This window comes from Lemur catta, chromosome 5, assembly GCF_020740605.2.
Source record: "Lemur catta isolate mLemCat1 chromosome 5, mLemCat1.pri, whole genome shotgun sequence".
Lineage (NCBI taxonomy): Eukaryota > Metazoa > Chordata > Mammalia > Primates > Lemuridae > Lemur > Lemur catta.
The window spans coordinates 54212370-54234046 of record NC_059132.1 but is presented as its reverse complement, the minus strand read 5'-3'; the positions used below and the strand labels follow the sequence as shown (position 1 = coordinate 54234046).

Sequence of the window (21677 nt, the reverse complement as noted above, 5' to 3'; positions counted from 1 at the left end):
AAGAGTTGCCAGAAAGACACATTCCTACTCTACATCCCTACGAAGTGCTAGTCCAAATCCGTCAAGGTGCCGAGGCACCTCAAATTACCCAGGCCAGATATGTGGTGCTACAGTGCACACATAAACACATACACACTTAAAAACGGAAATTCCATGATGACTTTACAACTTGTGACATGTGAATTTATACTATAAATAAGCATTCAGATAAAAACCATAAAACTTGACAGTGATAGCTGTCAAATAGTACAATCCCCCTGAGTCCCTTTTAATTAGCCTAGAACTTATGTTTAAGTCACCTTTTCCTTTGAAGGTAAAAAAAAAAAAAAAAAAGGGCAAGGAAGATTGGGGTTTGTTTTTCATTTACGAAGGTGAAGACAGGAACCCCTCTTGGAGCTTGTCTGCTCCCTATCATAAACTGAAGAAAGCTACTGTTGTCATTCCACATTCACACAACAAATATTGATTCAGTGCCTCCAAGCACATCTTGCGTTAGACTGACCTGGACACAAGCATACCAACCTCCTACTCTAGCGTGGAGATCGGTTATCTCATTTAATTCTAAAAACCACCTGGACTGTTGGTTATTTCAAGTCTGCCTAGCTGGGACTGTCCAAGGCACAGCCCACCCAACAATCATGTGTGTCCTTTCAAATATCAACTAACCATCCTGCCTTAACCACACTATATAATAGAAAAGTCAGTAACCCAAACCCTGCCCTCTCCCAGCCCTCTTGTAATGTCAGCCAGATAAAGAGAATGGCTCTGAAGCACGCAGGCCTTCCAGAAGGAGGCTACTTACAGAACACAAGGAACCCTTCCTTTGTCAAACCTCAGCCCCCACCCAAGGATTACCAAGAGGCATAGCCTCACAGCCCCGGGCAAACAGCCCAGCACTCAAGATACTCATCAAGTTGTTAATATAACTCCACTGCACCCAGCTCTGGGTACTGGGCTTGTCTCCCTGAGAAACCCATGGCTGGCAGCTCCCACTGTGCTCAGATAGGAAATCAAAGAGGCCTGACTTACCCAGACAAGCATGGCAAGAAGGAAAGGGTCTCTTCTTTCCCTTTGACTCTTATTCCCTCCCACACAGGGAAAAGTGCACAAGTCACCTTACTGAAGCTGCCCCAACTTTCCCATACATTTCACTAGTCACTCAGCCTGTCCCACAGACTTCACATACCCTTCTGCAGCACCCGGCGCACTATGTCTCAGTCTGTTTGGTGTTGCTAGAACAGAGTATCAAGACCGGGTAATTTATAAATAACAGAAATTTATTTCTCACAGCTCTGGAGGCTGGGGAGTGCAAGATTGCAAGATAGGCGTCAGGTGAGTGGGTTCCTTCCTGCTGTGTCGTAACATGAAAGAAGGCATCACATGGCAAGAAGAGAGACAAAAGGGGGCCGAACATTTCATTTTATAAGGAACCCACTCAATCCATTCAAGAGGATGGAGACTTCATGACCTAAATGCCTCCTAAAAGTCCCACCTCCCCAACACCTCTGCATTGGGGATCAAGTTTCTAGCACACAAACTTTAGGTGACACATTCAAACCACAGCACATTGCAAACGAAATTATTTGCTTTGCTGTTTTCCCTGAATGCAGATTTCTGGTTGCTCAAATCAGGCTTAATCAATCATCTTTAGCTCTCAGTACCAGACAAACTATTTGCATGCATTTGCATTTACAAATTAACGTCCATGGACACTTGTTCCTTGAGGTCACATTCCTCTGAAGGTTAAAATGGGATCACTTTGCCCACACACCAAAATTCTCAGGCCACTCAAAAAACATAATTCTTCGATCTCCTTTATCACCATAAACCATGATGGTTCTTCACCGATTTACTCAAGGTAAGTAGAAATTATTTATTGACTCTTTACATCACGAGCTTTATCTCCTAGGCAAAGTATAGTTTTCTATGCCTCAGTTTTCTTATCTGTAAAATAAGAATAAAAAAATGACCTATCTCAAAGGTTTTGCTGAGAGAATTAAATGAGCTTATATGTAAAGAATTTCAAACAGTGGCTGGGGACATCTTAAGTGCCTTATGTTTGCTGGTATTCACATCAACACACCCACCCTTCAAAGTTGGCATTCTTTTGGAGGACTGACTCTCCCATGGACAGAGTAGATTCAAACCCAGTCTACATGAATCTCAAATCTTAATTTCTCCTTTCTCCTGATACCTAATCAAAGGTCTATTATATTGGGCCGGGCGCGGTGGCTCATGCTTATAATCCTAGCACTCTGGGAGGCCGAGGCGTGTGGATTGTTTGAGCTCAGGAGTTCGACAGCAGCCTGAGCAAGAGCGAGACCCCGTCTCTACTAAAAATAGAAAGAAATGATCTGGACAACTAAAAATATATATCAAAAAAGTTAGCCGGGCATTATGGCGCATGCCTGTAGTCCCAGCTACTTGGGAGGCTGAGGCAGGAGGCTCGCTTGAGCCCAGGAGTTTGAGGTTGCTGTGAGCTAGGCTGACGCCACGGCACTCTAGCCTGGGCAACAGAGCGAGACTCTGTCTCAATAAAAAAAAAAAAAAAAAAAAAAAGGGTCTATTATAAGAGATTGTGCTAGGAAAGCATGTTCCACCTGAAGCCATCAGATTCTGGGGATCACTGAGGGTCAAGGCCCCCCAGCATCTCTTCCAAATCAATACAGGGCAAGAAGGTCTTGAAGATCAGGAGGCATCAGAGTCTATACACAGCTGTATGCCTCCCAGGGACCCAGAATCACTTTGAGAGTTTAGGAAGTCTACGCAACATGTCCCGGCCACACCGCCCAGAATAGGGAACTGAGGAGGCCCAACCACTAGGGGAAGAAGAGGATTGTCCAACAAGAGTGCTTTGAAAAAACAAGTAAGGAAACTCAACCCAAGGACACGGAATCTGAGAATAGCAGGGCCATAAAGTGCAACTACAGCTGCAAAGTCTGAACACTGCCTGTCGGACCTGTTTCCCACGGCCTCCCTTGCCATGCCCCTAATGAAGGAGGCCAGCAAGGAGCGGGGATGAGAAGTTGCCAGCTCCCTCAGCTCTGTTATCACAGAGATCCCACCCAGTATAAAACGCAGGCACCCGGCCCAGAGTGAAGTCAACCATACAGAAGTACCTCTCAACCACAATTATCCTGATCTGAGTGGTAACAATTTGTCTTCGCTTCACCTAGAGGCACAGAGCAGAAGGTGAAGGAGAACCTTCAAAGGGAACCTGCACTCCATCCTGCTATTTAAGCCATGCAAATCCACCCATGCATGTCCCATGAAGGTGAACCCTAAATACCAGACCACCATGGATCCATCACACAGGAACAACGTGCCCCAACAAACTGTTTCCCCACTTAGTTCCAAAGTCTTCCTTCTATGAAGTGGAACTCTACCTCCAACTTCAATCCTTCTGGGTTCCACATTTGTATGATTGTTCCCAAAAGACAAGAGCACCACCCTGGCCCCACCCCTATTAAAGCCACCTGGACCTCAGCTTTCCTTCCTCCGACGGCAGACTGGACTGTATTTCTGGGCCTTGATAAAGAGGTTGCCTGGCACCTTCAGACACTATTCACATGCACATAGTCAAGGAGGCCTAACACATGAGAAGACGCTGATAGACACGACACTGATGGACTCAGATGCTTCACTAATGAGAAAGAAGAATTACCTTCCTGTAAACTGGAACAATGCGAGATTGTTCTATAACCCCAAAGTAAAGGCATACGATTGGTAATCTGCCAAGCAGTTAAAATTCCAACACAGAAAGGAGGAGAGAGGGAAGCCCTAAAATATTTCCTGTGCAAAATCCATCAGATGTAATGTTTATTTGAGCAGTTTCATCTGTTCTACAAACAGCAACCATGAGGCTCTATTTCACGATGGAGAAGCGGAGGTGGGGAGACACGCAATGTCCTAGGTACAGAGGGGAGGGGAGAGAACTTGAGTATCATACTGCAGTCTAAACTATGGGCTCTGGCTGCAGGGGAAGAATGGGACCACGAATGTGGGTAGGCAGCACATGGCAGCCTCCAGGAAACAGCCTCTGAGTACTTCACAGGCGAAAACCTCTGGCACGCTCAGAAACACTACCTTAACTCCACTCTCTCCAACTACAGACTTCTAACCCAAGGACCTCACTTCCACCTTGGTGACTTCGGCTCAAGGTGATGGTTCCCCTCCCAAACTTGGGCTAGTGGGTAAGGTAAATATCTACAACCAGGTATTATAAGGTGAGCCAAGACTTTTACCTTGCCCCCAAGACCAGCAACTCCAGTCAACTGGATAAAAAGTGAAGACAACGTATATACTCCCCAGACCAACAGAAGAGCAACCCGCCCACTAAAATCACAAAGTACACTCCCAGATCTCCTTGAACAGCTCCCTAAGGCAACAGTCAGCCAGATCCCAGCTGCTCTCGCATCCAGGCCGCCTGTGCTCACAGGAAGGCACGAACCTGCAACACTAGAGGACTCCAGAGACGATTTCAGAAGCTGAACGTGCTTGCTCAAGGTAAAGTTTTCCCCTCTCTACCTATTGTGTGGTTTACACTGAAAGAAAAAAATTGCATTTATTCCATAAAAGAAGGAATACAACCACTGGCAAAGAAGAGACTGTTTACTAGGCGATGTGATCTGAGGAGCCACAGACAGGACTGCACGAAGGTGCTCAGTGCGTGCAGCTCGGGGCCAGCCACGCTTCAGCGCACGAAGCAAGCTGCCGGCCCAAGAGGAATGCCCTTTTATAATTTGTCTAACCAGAGGAGGCACCTGCGAGTGAGACCTACCCGTTATGGAAGGTGATATGGCACCAGTCCAGGCATTACAGATATGAAGACTTGGGTTCAAATCCTGTTAAATCAACTATAAAGAGGGGACAAGGAAACCTTAAAAACAGGTATTTTGAGAGAATTAGGGTAACATTTTTTTAGCACAGTATGTTAAATTGCTAAGGGGTAGTTCTTCCTAATGGGTAGTGACTGATAGAGTAAGATTCTCTAGCTTCAAAGAAACGTAAAGATTGCTAATAGTCATAGGCCTTATTGTGGAGTGGCTTACCATTTACAGGTCAAATGCTTCTTTATTAATTTTGAAATCCTTTCTCATTGGGTCAGTGCTGACTCACTCTATCCACTTTTTTCTTTTCCAAAGGACTAACAAAACTAAATGAAAAGCTTATGACCATGGCTAAGAAACAAAGCAAATGTGGTAATTACCATTTCCTGAAGGTCTCTCTTGCGTGAGCTCTTGTTCAATTTTATAAAAAAGAAGAAACTTCTAGCTTCTAGCTAACATGGAGTAATAGGGACAGGAGTTACCTCCTGCCTGCCTGAAAGAACTAAAAATCCACAGAAGACAATGGGCATTACACAACAATGAACTGTGATCCCTGAGAGATGGGAAACAAGTGATGCTTCAGCTTACTGCCTTGGGAGAATTCTCAGGCTGCAGCAGAGTTAGGAGAAAGGCAGGCAGAGCCTAGAGATATCTGACGTGAGACAGACAGGAGAGGGCAAGGTGAGCAGAACGTGTGAGAGGGAGCACTGTAGGGCCAGAGGCACACAGGGAACACTGGAATCTGCCCAGCGGGGTAGCTCCTCAAGCCTTCAGCTGAGTACTGGTAAGCACATGTATGTTAGGAATCTACCGGGGGGAGGGGGGAGGGGAGGATTAGAGGGAACAATATCCAGATGCCACACAGGGCCAGGAATAGTGCTGCTTCCTCTTAGTGCAAGTGGTAAACATCATAATTTATAGGACAACAGCAGTGGTCCCGAACCATTTTGGCCACCAGGGATCATTTTCATGGAAGACAATTTTTCCACAGATGGGGGTGGGTGATGGTTTGGAGATGATTCAAGCACATTACATTTATCGTGCAGTCAAACTTCTCTGCTAATGATGATCTGTATTTGCAACCACTCCCCAGCACTAGCATCACTGCCTCAGCTCCACCTCAGATCATCAGGTATTAGATTCTCGTAAGGAGCGCGCAACCTAGATCCCTCACATGCGCAGTTGACAGTAGCGTTTGCCCGCCTGTGAGAATCCAGTGGTGCTGCTGATCTGACAGGAGGCGGAGCCCAGGTGGGGACGCCAGCTGATGGGGAGCAGGGATAAATACCAAAGCAGCTTCCCTGGCTGGCAGGCAGCTCACCTCCTGCTGTGCGGCCAGGTTCCGGCCTGGGGGTTGGGGACTGCAGGAGAGTATTCATAAGGTTTTGCCTGAGTAGTGAGGAAAATATTGCCCTGTAGTAAACACCGCTCAGGTCCTAAAACTAACTAAACATAAAAGCAAGATCCAAACAGATCAAACTGTTTCCTAATAGTTTGATCGGATCCCAGAACACTCAAGAATATGTAGAGCAATACAAATATTTCCCACACCCACCGAAGGAAAATTTACAATGCCAGACATCCCAAAAAATTACCAGACAAGCAAAGTAGCTGGAAAATATGACCAATAATGAGCAGGGGATGGGGAGGATCAATCAATCCCAAATGGGATTAGCACACAAAGATACTACAACATCTGTTATAACCGTATTCTGTAAGTTCAGAAGGTCAGAGCAAAGACTAAGCACATCACCAAAGACACTGAAGATTACTAAAAGGTCAAAATCTAACTTCTAAATATAAAAGCAATGCCTGAGGTGAAAGATATAGTCACTGAGTTTACGAGCAGATACTGGGTATAAATTATCTTAAAATGAAACATAAGACCAAAAAAAAGACTAGGAAAAGAATGAACAAAGCACCAGTGAGCTGTGGGACAACTTTAGACGGAGTAATATATGTGCAAATGAAGTCCCCAAAGGGAGAAAGAGGAACAGACAAAAAATATTTGAAATACTAAATGGCTCCAATTTTTCGAAAACAGATGAAATCTTCAGAACCAATAAGCTCAATGAACCCCAAAAGCATAAGAAACATGAAGAAAAACTGTACCAATTCACATTATAGCAAATTTCTTAAAAGCAATAATGGACTGAAAAGTAAACTGAGGAAAATAATATTTCGTAAAAAGCTTGAAGAGTGACAGCAGACTTCTTGTCGGAAACAATGCAAATCAGAGAACAGTAGAGCTGTTTCATGACAGTACTGGCAGGAAACTATTAACCTACAATTCTATACCCAGCAAAAAACAGCTTTCATAAATGAAGGTGAATTCTTACACAACCATGTGTGATTCTTCAATTATCATAAAATGAAAAGATTTTCTAGAGATCTTCTCAGACGTACAAAAGCTGCATAATTCCTCCATCACCAGCAGACCTATTTTTAAAACATTAAAATGGTTCCAGCAAATGCTAAAGAAATGATACCAGAAGGACATCTCTCGATCTATAGGAAGGCAAGAACATCAGAAATGGCAACTATGTGGGTAAATTAAAATAGGTGACAGGTTAGATAAATCCACATTTACTTTGTATTTATTTCCACATTTTGAGTGATCAAAGGTGCCACATAACATTCTCTTTCTCAATTTTGCTCCTTCTTTATTTCCTATGAGTAGAGAGCATATTTAAGTCATGACAGCTCTAAACTTTAAAATTATAATAGTTTTTCTCTTGTCTTTGTAAAATACTCCTCAAGGTTGTAGCAGCAGAATACTCTGCAATAGACTGGTCAGCGGACACTTCTAAACCTATTCAAAAGTTAAGAGAAATACACCTAAGCTGTTTGTTGCTTGTTTTGCGTTGACTTTTTTTTTTTTTTGGCAATAACATTTTTGTTACAGGGATATGTAAAAATAATTTAGGCATTTAAAATTCCAATTCTTAAAGATGCTCACTTGAATAACCCAATTTATAACAATGCATGCTGTCAAGTAAGACTTCTGTACATTTGGGATTATCTTCCTTTCAAACTTGAGGTAGGAAAAGTATTTTATACCAACAAAGTAACTCAGAACAAAAAGAATAAGGAACTCAGTAACACAGACAATTCAGCTGTGAACATGATACTAGTTAAAGCCTGAGATGATTCTTACCATTTTCATATCCAGAAGCTAAACTATACTCCGTTTTGACATCCACACACTTCCAATAATTCTTGGCATTCAAAATACAATCTACAGGAATAGGACTGTGTTTGAACTCACCAAGTCTTTTTCATCGAAGGCCTAAGAACAGCAGCTCCTTGTTTAACAAAACGGAAAATTTACATCCCTGCAAAGGCACAGTCTGCACTGTTTTATTAGTTCAACAAAAACTTTCAGAGTTTGCTTTGTGAGGTGTGTTAGCACACAAAATGCACTGTACACTTCAACAGAATACAAGGCCGTCAGAGTTAACAAGGAATCTCCGCATTAAGCACTAGGGCCCGCCCCACAAGATGTATCGAGATGACTACTGTGTGAATAACCGTGATGGAATCTGTTCACCAACACCCTGTTTTCACAAATTACAACCTCTACCGACTCCTGTCTGCTCCATGCAAGCAAATACCAGGCCACGCCAACCTCTGCGGAGGAAAATCACACCATACACCACAGCGTCTTTCCTGTGACTCAATCACCTCAAAAGACGGAGACACGCCCACACTTTTCCATCTGCCTACAGATAGCTGCGGCGGGGTGGCATGGAGGAAAGATATAAATCGTAATTTGTATAAATCAGTAACACTCTGAAACACGTCTGAGAGGTCTCCACTGGACATGCATATTAACATGTAACAGTTCAGATGGGCAAAGTGGCCTGCTCCTTTAGTCCCAGCTACTTGGGACTTGGGAGGCTGAGGCAGGAGGATTCTGTGACACCAGAAGTTGAGACTAGCTTGGGAAATACAGTGAGACCTTGTCTAAAATTAAAAAAAAAAAAGAAACCAGGAACACATGTAGCAATTCATGTGTCACACACTGACGATGGCTAATAATATCAAACACAGAACGGTCATTATACACCTAAAAGAACATGCTCAGGTCACAAACCACCACCTGGTAGTTACTACTGCCTCACATATCTCACAAATGAGTGAACTGAGGCCCAGAGATATTGCATAACCAGCCCAAGGGCACACAGCAAGTGAATGTGCAAGCCAGTTAAGCAGCCACAGTCTGGCTACAGCCTATGCTCACAATCACTGTAATGCAACACGATCTCCCCAAGACTCCCCTAAGAACCATGATTGTCTTTAAATGTTTCAACCCTTTTAGATAAACTATAAACAGTTACTCTTGCACTCTATTTGAGGGGCCAATTCAAATGAACTCTTTTCTAAGCATGCGTTTTGATCTTCCACTGACCTATACCTAAAAAGCACATCATCACTAAATTCCCCGTATAACACCTTCTTTTCCATTTGCCAAACAGATAATCTGCATCCCCATAACCAGCCTTCCAAAGAGTTTCTCACCATCACTAGACACCTGGCTGACCAAAATTTGTCTGTTCTGGTTTTTGCAAATACTGACATACTTCTTTCTGGAAGAAACACAAATTTTACAAGAGGAACCAAAGAAAACAGAACGGGCAACATAAGAACACAAAGGGGCTGATTGACATCTCTGTAGTGTTAGCATTCTAAACAACAAAAACTCTATTAATGTAAAAAAAAAAACAAAAAAAAACAAAAAACAAACAAAAAAAAACCACCTCATCTATCACAATGCTCAAAAGAAAACCAACACCAAAGACAAAATAAAACAAAAACTACAAAACCACCCAGCCCCCAAGGTGAGCTGAGTGTCCCACCAGCACAGAATCCTTCTGCCCATCTGTGGTTGGGCTGCCCTGTCCATCAGACAGAGAGCTTCTGGTACAGGGCGAGCTTTCACTTTTACCAAAAGTGACCTCATGATCTCAGATGATGACGTTTTAATGACTGGATAAAAAGGTATCAGTTTGGGGTGTTTTTGTTTCCATAAAGAAAAACTGAGGAAAAAAATTAGAAACTTGAGAAAAACACAAAATCCTATAGAACTCTGGATTGCATGTGCTAGAAAGATCTCCAGTTTCAAGTAAAAGCAATGGCATCAAGTACATAGAACAAAACATGGCTTAGAGGGTTTCCTGTAGAAAAATTAACACTTTGTAACCAGATGGATGTTTTAACTGAAGACTTAAAACCATATTAGAAGCATCATCAGATAAATGTAATTGATTCAATTTGCAGGTTGGAAAATGAGACTGGATAATGTGTGAACTGAGGCTGGCATCAGTCTTCACCACGGGTTGTTATTTTTCTTAAGAAGGAAGTCAGTCATATATAATCCCTCTCACTTTCCCCCTTCCCTCTCTCCTTCTACTCTAGACAAAAGGCATATTAGCTGAGGATGTTAAAAAGTAAGGTACCTTCAAGGATGTGCACAGCAGGAATAATTAAGTGTACAATAGCCAGCAACTCATATCATTTTTTTAAAAATAGAGAATGCTTTTTCCAAAACAAACACATAAATCATGACTCTATGCTATGATTTGAATGTGTCCTCCAAAATTCAAGTGTCAGAAACTTAATCCCCAATGCCACAGAGCTGAGAGGTACGACCTTCAAGGCTTGATAAGGTTATGAGGGCTCAGGAATGGAATAATGTCATTATCTTGGGAGTAGGTTTGTCATAAAAGTGAGTTTGGTTCTCTTACCACGTGATACCTTCTGCCATGCTGTGGCACAGCAAGAAGGCCTTCTCCAGATGTGGCTCCTCAGTCTTGGACTTTCTAGCACCTGGAACTGTATATATGAACCAATAAACTTCTGTTTTTAAAAAATTACCCAATCTCAGCTATTCTGTTATAACAGCACAAAACAGACTAAGTCGCCCTGGATTTTTAGAATTCTGTGCTTTCTCCCCTGAAATTCTAAATGCCAAAAAAGGATGCAAATGGTCAATCTCAAAACATGCTCTTCCCATTTAGGGAATTTAAGACCCATGAGGGGAAAAAAAGCATCTGGGCAACAATCTACCCAATGCTTGAATTCACATTTCAAAATAACTACTTTAAGCAGTTCCTCTGGGCTTGACTTCAGTACACTCCACCAACTTACTAGAAAAGGAACGGTATAGTGAAATGAAGGAACATCGAGCAGCACAGTTTGAACATTACACTAATCAAGGTCCAGGATTCAGGTTCCAAGTCATTCACCCTGCATTAGAAGGCAGAGTCATAACAAATCCACTAAATACCAAGGAGAGACCAAAACAATGAGTTCTTCAAGGCCAGAAACTATTAAAAGTTATTTATTTTATACCTGCCATATGCCCTGCAACACGGTAAGAAATGTGTGTCCTAATAACACTGTCTGTTTGAAAGCTACAAAACCCTCCTCCTGTAATCAAGGTCACCTCAGACCAGCAAAATCTACCCTATCAAACCTTAATCTAGAATAGGCGTGGTGACTCACACCTGTAATCCTAGCATTCTGTGAGGCTGAGGTGGGAGGATCATTTGAGGCCAAGAGTTTGAGGTTGCAGTGAGCTGTGATGATGCCACTGCCTGAGCAACATAGTGAAACCCCATCTCTTTAAAAAAAAAAATTAAAAATTAAAAATATTGCTGGGCACGATGGCACATGCTTGTAGTCCCAGCTACCTGGGAGGCTGGGACAGGAATATAGCTTGAGCCTAGGAATTTGAGGTTGCACTGAGCTATGATGATGCCACTGCACTCTAGCCTGGGCAACAGAGCAAGACCCTATATCAAGAAAAGGAAAAACAAAAACCTTAACCTTAATCCACATATGACCCTGATAGACTTCATTAGTAGAATGTGACCATAACAAAATTAATTATGTTGCAATGAATCCTTAATTCAGTAATACAAGATATTTGGCATATCACTAATTAAAAGAGGATTTGCAATGATTAGTTTTCCTTAAACCACCTCTGAAAAGAGTTTCTCTTTTTCACTGCCCTGGACACTTCAAGTTAAATGGCTGCTTTGCACACAAGCTGCTACACAACACAACATTCACATGCAAAGAGGAAGTCAGCAGCACTGTCACCTGAGAGAGGCAATAGGAGTTAGAGACAAAGAGTCATCCCTCCAAAAGAATGAAGTCTACTGGACATTCATCGTTGCACCCTCATGCTGACCAGATCTCAGCCAGAAGTGAGGGTGACAGACAGCCACACAGCGAAAGGAGTGGGTGCCCAGACACAGGGAATTCTGTTCCCCAAATGGAGATGAAGGTTGACGCCAGATGCATGAACACTCACCCATGTTGGAGGCATGGATAATATTATCACACATTCCGATATATTTACTGACATGATTTTTTACACATCCTTGAAATCCCTCTCTTGTGATGATTCATTTTTCAAATTGGAGCAGGGAGAATGTTTGTTATGGAGTATCTGTAATATAATAGGGTCATTACTTAGAACTTAGACACTCTTTTTAAAAGAATGATGTGCAAAGCCTACTATGCTGGCAGATCTGTCTTACACATGCTCGCTAACTACACTAATAACAAATCACATGACATCTTCTAAGACAACACACAAGATTAAGAGAAAACGAGGGTGGAAGTTAATACAGAATCCATGAATTGTGGGCTATTTAAACAAAGACATTTGGAGGAAAATGAACTAAGACTTTGAGCTATGCATCTCAAATTTCAGATCCAAAGGCTGTTCTGGCAAGAATTTTACATAACTACACATGGCTAATTTGTCCTTTTCTCTTCATTTCCACTATACTCAAGTTCCTCTGTAGATACACATATGTAGACTGTTTCAAAAAAATAACCATACTTCTCCAGAATGAGTACATGGAGACAACCAGGCCAGGGGGATTTTTTTTTTTTTTTCCTTTCTTCCCTCAACCTCTCAAACGATCCAACTCTAAGAAAAAATCATGAGGAAAGTCATCCAGGAAAACACGGAATATAAGGAATGAAATATACATCCTAATGGGGAAAAAAAGGAGGAACTACCACATAAGATATGAAATAGGACAGAAACCAGCAAAGGGTTTTAAAAACACCTATTAGAAGCATTATTATATAATGTCACTGCCACTGTTTGACCATGAAACCACAAACTATTATCAAACCACCATAGCCAACTTCCTTATCAAACTATCTTAAAGTTATTTAGGAAAGTTATACAAAAATAACTGCTGTTATAACTTAACCAATTCCACAGCTACAAACTTGGAACATGGTTAAACAGCAATGGATCAGAAATACACAGTGTAATTTCTGCTTTCCTGGCAAGGGAAAAACACTTTAAGAAATACCACACATTTAATTCTTCAAATTATTAGAAACATCTCTCTTCAAAAACAGCAAAACGCCACCTAATACATTCCTGAAGATTGCTGCTGCTGAGAATGAATCAAAGTGACTAGTTAAGACAGGTGTCGCACACTGGGGGCTCTTAGGCTAAATCTTCCAGCAGGAACATGTTTGGTCCATAGCACTTTCTGTTTATTCATTTTTAATTATAATTACTAGACCATACTTAGAAATTAGGGCATTTGATACAAAACCCATAATTCTGACTCCTCTATGAAAATCAAGTAATTGGGTGAGTGGGCCCACATTTGTTCCCATGTGGCAAAAACTGGCACCTGAGTTTGCAGTCTCTGGTTTAGGTACCAATACTTTCAGCCTTGGGTACTAACCTTTTCCTCGACGGCCCTTCTTCAAAATCTGAAGAACTAACATCGTTGCTAGTAGAGGACACTTGGGATGCATCGTCCTTCTCATTCTCTGACTGTTCTGATGCTGGTCCTAATCCCTTAGACTGGTCATTACCAAGGAGCCCTACAGGTGAGAAAAGGGGACAAACACTTAAATACATCACATCAGGAAGCAGCACTTTACCACAGTTAACCCTACACAATGGCTGATGAAGACAGAGAAGAGTATGGAGAGAAGAGAATTTAAAAGCACATATCCCTTTTGAATGGGTGGAGAAAAGTAAAACCTCATCCTATTTTAAGACCATTTATAAGAGTGAAACGCCTAACAAGGAAACAATTTCAACAGTAGGAAATTCAAGCAGAAATGTAGACTCACAATGCTGTAGTTTCTAAAAGCACATAAACACGTTTTGTGGCTGGGGGATGGAAAGGAAGAGTATCAATTATTAACAAATCAAACTAGTTATTCTTGAAGTGCTAAATATTTAACCTCGAGAGCCTAGAATCCTTTTTGGAACTGCCTGCAGCAATCAGTACCCGCCACACATGAAAAGGCATCGTTACTCTGTAGCCACATCTTAGCTGTTAACTAGAAATCCTACTATACTACTTTTCTTCATAGCTAGCCCTTAGATTAGATTGTAACCAGATTTGCCTTTGAACATCTCAAAGGATAATGATTCTCTCTGACTAGAGATACATATGACTTCCGGGCATTATCAGGACAATCTTGGTGCCTGTGGATGTTCTTTCATCAACCAAAATGTAAAAAGGTCCCAGAGGAAAGGGGCCTGCTGGTCCTCAGGAAGCTCTCCAAGCAGTTATTTACTAAGTAACATACAAGTACTTAAACAAGCAGTAAGGCCACACTGGTGGGTAAAAGCTAGATGAAAGGTTGTCTTCTAGCACTCTAGCTCCCTACATCAGCGTAGGTTCTACCAAGGGGGACTTTTCCACTGACAGTGTCCCCAGCAACTGGATCCTGCATCTAGTCACCTGCTTGATGGGCAACCAGAGCTGGCAGCAGCAGCAATGCTAGCACAGTATCTGCAGTTTCACAGTGTTTGACCTTGAAGTCAAAAGCACAGGGTGGCCCCTTGATGTCTGCTCTTCCAGCTCGTCCACAAACTTTATGAATACTTCATTTCCCTATATTAAGTGTTTTTGATTGAAGTATCCCATAAAGTGGCTCCTGTCAAGTGGCACTAAATACTACATAGAATACTATATTTTATGTATTTGGTTAAAAGTTGCTAAATGAACATAGTACACTCCAAAAAAAGCCTTGGGACCTGGCCTATTTATGTATGCATTTCCCCAATTATCTATTCTTTACATCATTTCACAGCGTGAGTAATAACACAGGTTGGAAATTTAATTATGATGTAGTAAGTGAAATCTCATGGCTATTCACTTACACTACTGTGGCTTTAAAAGTCATGACTGCAATATGGAAATGAAACATATATCACTTGCCCCCCCCTCCCCAAAAAAGGAAAAAAATACAGGAAGGTTGCACTGTGAGGCAAAGAGGCGACATTGTGTGGACATCTAAGAATTCCGAGTATCAAACTATGGCCAACATTTCAGAGAGATTAGAGCCCTGTTATCTGTTACAGTAGCCACTTGTCTCGTGTAGCTATTATGCATTTGAAGCACAGTGAGTGTAAATAAGAAAATGAATTTTAAATTTTATGTAACTTTTATATTAAAAGGTGAATGTAATATTTCAATAGTTTTATATTAATTAATTGTGGAACTATTTTAGATATATTAGCTTAAGTCAAATACGTTAAAATTCATTTCCCTAATTTCGCTGTGAGTGTAGCTCTAGAAATATACATACATAATAATAGAAATATTACATATGTGGTTGAAAAAATACATTGATCAACACTAAATTAGAGCAAGTTAGTAATGTCACAGGGGGTGAGGGTGGGGGCCTCTTCCTAATCAGGATGATACATACACTACTTAACCAAGATTAGAAATTGGCCCAGGGACATAACATATATCTTATTTGTAAAAAGAGGAGAAGATGGATAAATCACCACACTTGAGAAGGATGAGAAATTGAAAATAAAATCTCGGTCACAGAACTAAGTGTAAAATTCAATATAAAAAAAGGAGATGTACATTGCAAGTAAGCATACTCTAGGTTGAGTTGAAATTTTTCTGTTTTCAATAGTGTATATATGCACATAACGGAGAATAAAGCATGGAGGCAAAGGAAAAGAGGGAGGGATTCCGAATTCACCCAGTCATTTATGTAACACCTACTACCTGGCAGGGCACTGGGAAGACAGGTGTAATCAAACAAAATCTAAATTCTAGCAAGAGGAGACAAACACAGATGGACGAATCAGTCAGTAGTATGTGCAGAAAAGAAACGCCACGCGTGTAGGGCAAGAGAAACGTGGCATGGGAAGGTAGCGCATGTGAATCAGTGGGGAGCCAGCCAGCAAGCCTGCACCACCAAAACAAGAACAGGAAAGCTGGGATTTGCAATGTGCCTAAAAACACAAACCAAAAACAGGTGGTGCCAATGGAGAAGGAGACAGAGGAAGAGGAGGAGGTTGTTTAGAAGCTGTATTTAGAGCAAGGAGGAACTAAGGAAGGACCAGGTGCTGCCAGGAGCAGACTGGAAAGAAATCCTCCTCTACCCTTTGGTACCTAACAAGAGCTGAAGTACTTGCTGAATTAGGAAGCGGTGAATGCATGAATCAATGACTGAATAAATGATTTAGGAGTAGACTAATGGGAGAAAGTTAATCTCTTTGATGACAACATTGCTCTTATCTTTCTGACAAGAATAATCTCAGTTGACTGCAAAGTGAAGGGGTCTCAAACTTGATGATGCAACACAGTCAACTGGGCCTCACCCCTAACTGTCCCCTAGTCTAACACATTTCCAGGAGATGCTCTTTGCTGCTTTGGCCGGTCCCAGGACCATATTTTGAGAACTACATGCAGGGTCCACAACAATACGAGAAGTTGCTCTAAGTCACTAGAAAGCTGTGGGACAAGTGTGAATCAGATCCCAGGGAATTGATTATGATAGCACAATCTGTCACAACACAACTCTCAGTGAGGCATTCACACCCTAAGTTCCGTCTGGGCATTCATCCACTTTTATCAGTAATTTTGTGAAGGGAAGGAAGTTGCTTACAAAACTTGTCACGAAGTTACAAGAGTCAGATAATATGACAAATATAGACTCAAAAAAAGGTAACAGGTTGGAAAAATGTGCATATCTAAGAAGAATAAATGCAACCAGGGTTATAACGTTTTATAATATTTAGCCACCCCCCCCCAAAAAAAATCAACTGTCTTAACACAAATTCAGGGAAGCTGTATGAAGAGATTTTACATGAAAAATACCAGAGAATATTAATTGACTGGATATGAGCTCAGTGTAAGGCAAAACAGTTGAGACTGGTCTGATACCAAGGCATGACTGAGCTATATTTAAAGGGAAGAAAGTAGTGACTCCATCGTCCCAAGCCCTCAAACCGTATGATCAGATAACTCCAAGCTTTTCCTCCTTCGAAGGATCAACAGTGAGCACCTGAACTAGAAACAACAGGGGTTGTCTGAATCACATTCACTATCCACAGTCAGAAAAAAATGGGGCCCATACATAGGGCATTAATTGTCTGTTACGCAAATTAAAGGACCATAGCTTTTTGTGGCCTTCATGAAGGGGCAGGACAGACTCTGTCCGGCACATGATCTATTTTTTCAATTTGCACACTCCCATTCTGTATATAACTGCTGAGAAAAAAAATTTACATTTAGTTTTAGTCTACATGGCTGGATAAACCTGGGCTTCTTTTTCTACCCCTTCACCCTCCTGCACCTTTCTCAAATCTCCACTGCACTGACTACCTCATTTCATTTTGAACATTTTAATCCAAATCCTACACAGCCTGCCCAATCCAAGACAGCCAGGTCAGCAAGATGGAATATGATGCCAGAGGGCAGAAGAGCCATTATTATAACATTAGCCAAGCTGTCTAACAGCTTGTCTAACAAAGCCTTGCCACCAATTGTTTAAATTATTATTTTTAGTCAACGAGAAATAATGAAATGGCACCCCTCCTTCGTACACTCTGAGCTGTTTTTATCTTTTCAAACCCCTCCCAACCCAAACCTTTGTTGGGGAGAGGGGGTTAAACAGAGGAAGCTGAATGAATGGTCCAAAGATTCAGTCTCTCCCATTAGCATTTGTTCTCCTCTATTAATATTCAGTAGGTTGAACTTAAATTAAACCATGTCTATTGTCTTTCACAAAAGCAATAAATACGAGCTGAAAATTCCAAATCACTGCAGTAAAGGTGGCTTAGGGACTGTGCCTGCAACCTCGGTTAGTCACCATCAGCTGACAGGAGCAGTGTGTCGTGGATCTGAGACCACTCAGCCACCACAAGACAGTGCTTGTTCTCACAGCACAGAACTCTAAAGAAATCGAATACAACAGAACGCTGCCATCAGAGGCTGTGCACATTTAGGAGCTTTTCACCCTATCTCCCGAATTAGCAAGAAATGAAAAGGCTTCTAAGGCCACACAAGACAATACAACAAAACTGGCTTCTCTCTGAGTCTGGAACAGCAGCAGAAAGGAGGGAATAGGAATTCCTGCTGTTCTTGGAGATTGGAGATGTGTGTATGACCACCTCCCTCTTGCCTTAACATTAAAGGGTTTGAGAAAATCAAAACACAAATTAGACCAAAGATTCCTTTAGCTGACGGAACTTCTCAGGAATTGATGAGAACTATAGACTTCAGAACACAAATGTATAAATACAAGATAATTCTTTTCTAACATCTGAACAGAAAGGACTAGGGCATGCAGACCTTATAATTTTATGATGTTTTAGACACAAAGACACTTCACCAGTCCTCTCCCATTATCTCCACACACATGACAATATAAAACCAAAGGAAAACCCAATGCCTCTATTCCACAAAAGCAATGCCAAAAGAAGGGTTAAAAAGGAAGGGAAAAACAAGAAGGGCTTTGAAGCTGTTCCAGTGCTTCTAAAACATCTGGAGCACACCAAACTTATTAGCATATTAGGGAGAGTCAATGTATTTAGCTTTGTTGTAGAAGAGATGCACAAAAGGTAATTCTGTATTATAGAGCCAATGCCGTCTGTCACCCTGTCACTGTGTGACAAGGTATCACATTACATATTAAACAGCCAAGCATCCAAAGAGAGCTTTCATTTTCAGCAGCAATTTCTGTGTGTGTGTGTGTGTGTGTGTGTCTGTGTGTCTGTGTGCGCACGCGCGCGCACGGCACGGGCACACCACTTTGACTTGATAGAAAAATTATAAAAGTGGCCCCCTTGGTTGAGGGAGGACCCTCTCTGAGGCAATCGGAATGCATGGTTTGCTGCCATTACCAGTGAAAAATAAAGCTTATGTTCATTTAGATGTTAAAAGAAAGAGTGGATTGTCTAGCAGGGTAGGCATTCTCCTGCCGGGAAGATCTGGCCCGGGCCGGCGTGGCAGAGGGTCTGCGGGGCCCAGCCCGGCCTGGTCCAGTGACAAGCTGGGCAGGCCACACGCTGACGCGGCTGAGAACAAATGCCAGTCAGGAGGCAGGATGTCAGCGGCACGTTCGTGGTCAACCAGGCGCAGATGAAAGTGGTTTCATACCTCGGCTTATGGGAGGTAATTATCCCTTTCCCCCATGAGAACAGCCCCTGAGCCGGCCAGCGCTCCCCTTTGTCTGCTCTCACATCAGCTGCGGAGATTTCCAGTTCTGGTCAAGAAAATGTAATCCAAAAATGCTCCCCCACCTATGACCCCTCAAACCAGTCCAAGATATTGAAGGCGGTGGGGAGGAGGCATGCATATTTGTTAATTTAACCCACCACCCCGAAAATATGAACACTGATTTATAAATCAGCAATCCCACAGGAGCCCTGTCACCACCACCGCACTCCCTCCCCAGGACGCGCCCTCGGCAGTCCAGACCTCCTTTGCATGTCTTTTTTTGAGAAAAAGTGTTAGATAAAAACCTGACATGGTGACCACTGTTAACATGGCAAGTTGGGCCACTGGGTAGGCAAAGAGAATGTCTGGCCTTCCTCCTTTTGTCCTATTTCAGAATCAAGGCCGTGACCCCACAAGGCATTTCCTCACCTTGAGCCATAAAGGAACAAGCCCAGCACATCTCGTGCTCAGGGAAGGGTAAGCAGACCACTGCCCACCACTAAAGTGGGCTCTCTTCTGGAGTAGACGCCCACCACCAAGAGACAAAAAACCTCTCCTCCCCACGTCCTAACCGTAAGGGGAGAGAAAACACTCCTCACTGAGAAGCTCCAACAAAAACAAAGCTGACAGTTGAACTTTATTCAGTAGAAAATCCCTCCAAAGGAAAGAACCACGATCTTTCAGAAAGATTTCTCATGATAGCCATTGTGAACATCATGTACCATTTTGGCAAAACTCCCTCTCTTCTTTGGGGCAAGGGCATGTCCTCCCTACTCTTTTTCCCTTTCATTCCCTCTTCTGCCTTAATATGACTTTTGTAACACTCAGAACAAGTATAGTGCATTGAAAAATGATAATGACTGAAGCAGGAACAACCACAACGTTCTCCAAAGACAAGTTCCCCTTCGGCAGCCAATTGCCATGACTGCTCCACCCCAGGCCACAACTCCTCAAGGGCCATACTTCACCCCCACACACTATTCATTTCACAGTGACAAACCAGTCAAACACATACCTATCCAGCAACCTTGTTAGAAATGCTCACCAAAGCACAAATCCTTGCAATCCCCCAGGACATGCAACTCACTTCTATCAGCTAATGAAAAGGGTTCCAGAGCACGCAGGGCCCGGGAGTGACCACCTCCAAGGTCAAAAGCTGCCTTCCTCATTCAGAAGAAAACTGAGTAAAGGCAACAGTGGGCCAGGCTGGTGTGGAACATGAGCTGCAGAACAATGGCACCACTGCAGAGGCAGGGAACTCGGAGTCACACGAAGCAGAGGTAAACACAAGGGCATTTTTGAGGATTGTTTTTAGATAAACGAGATCAACATGGTTCAGAGAAACTGACATGCCAAAATTTGATTTTACATCTCATGGAATTTGCACTCCTCAAAGAGATTTCCCAATACATAGCATGTTCAGAGACAGCTAATGACATTCTACCTTTAAGTAATTACAATGTACCTGTGTGTGTGTGTGTGTGTGTGTGTGTGTGTTTAGGTCTTTAAAGCTTATTGCATCATTACATTTACCCTACAAATGTAAGGTACCAAAAGCAATCAGCTCTCTGATTTCAGCAAGGTTCTCCCCAAAGGTAAGCAGAACTGACTATTTCCAATCAACTAGCGCCACGACATTATTACTTTGTGTAGTAATCTGTGATGATAAATGGGCAAAGCTCCACATACTTTGTGTCCTGACTGACATCATAATTTGTGGGTAAGTAAACAGCCACACCCTTTGCCCCCAAACCTCTCTGCCTTTATTCCCTGAGACGATAAAAAGGAATCCCTTAGAAGTTCTAAGTTCTGTTTGGTTTGTAACATGACAGGGAGGAACAGTTTGTGCCCCTAAGTCTCCTTACTACCTCCCTCCCATATAAACAAGTCAACTGCCCTCCCCCCACTTTTAGGATGACTATAGAGAGAATTAAGTAGTCTATTCAAAGTAAAAACAATACCAAGAAAACCTGCTGACAACAAGTAAGTTCAGAGAGGCCTACGGCCTCCCAGAGCAACATTCTTTCCAATGCTGAAATATAATGGAAGCAGTACAGAAAGCAGAACTATCGGAATGTGGCCATGGCATCTGCAAAGATTTGAGGCGCCTAATATTGACAGCTCCTAAAATTCGTCTGGGTTTATATACAGTAATACAAGCATGGATTAATGTACGAAATGTGGGAGAAGAATCAAGAGCACACAAAGTTTAAAGCGTTTAGGTCTTAACCTGGAATCACTTGAGGACTCAGTATCTATTGACATGCCTCAGTTTCCCCCATCTTTCAAGGAGGAAAAGACACAGAGGTAGAGAAAGACAGGATTAATGGAAATGAAAGCAAACATGCTGTTTATGAAGGAAGCCAGAGCT

The 21677-nt window shown here is 42.2% G+C and overlaps 1 protein-coding gene across 2 annotated transcripts in view; it reads right to left on the bottom strand.

Moving 5' to 3' along the window:
- The window catches only part of JARID2 (jumonji and AT-rich interaction domain containing 2), a 243775-nt gene that overhangs the window by 90458 nt on the left and 131640 nt on the right, over positions 1 to 21677 (bottom strand). The window contains exon 3 of one of the 2 annotated variants that reach the window (XM_045551826.1): positions 13562 to 13703. The exons of the other annotated variant lie outside the window; for it this stretch is intronic. Coding sequence (XP_045407782.1) covers positions 13562 to 13703 — 142 coding nt within the window. The remainder of the gene's footprint in view (positions 1 to 13561; positions 13704 to 21677) is intronic. 2 annotated transcript variants of the gene reach the window in all.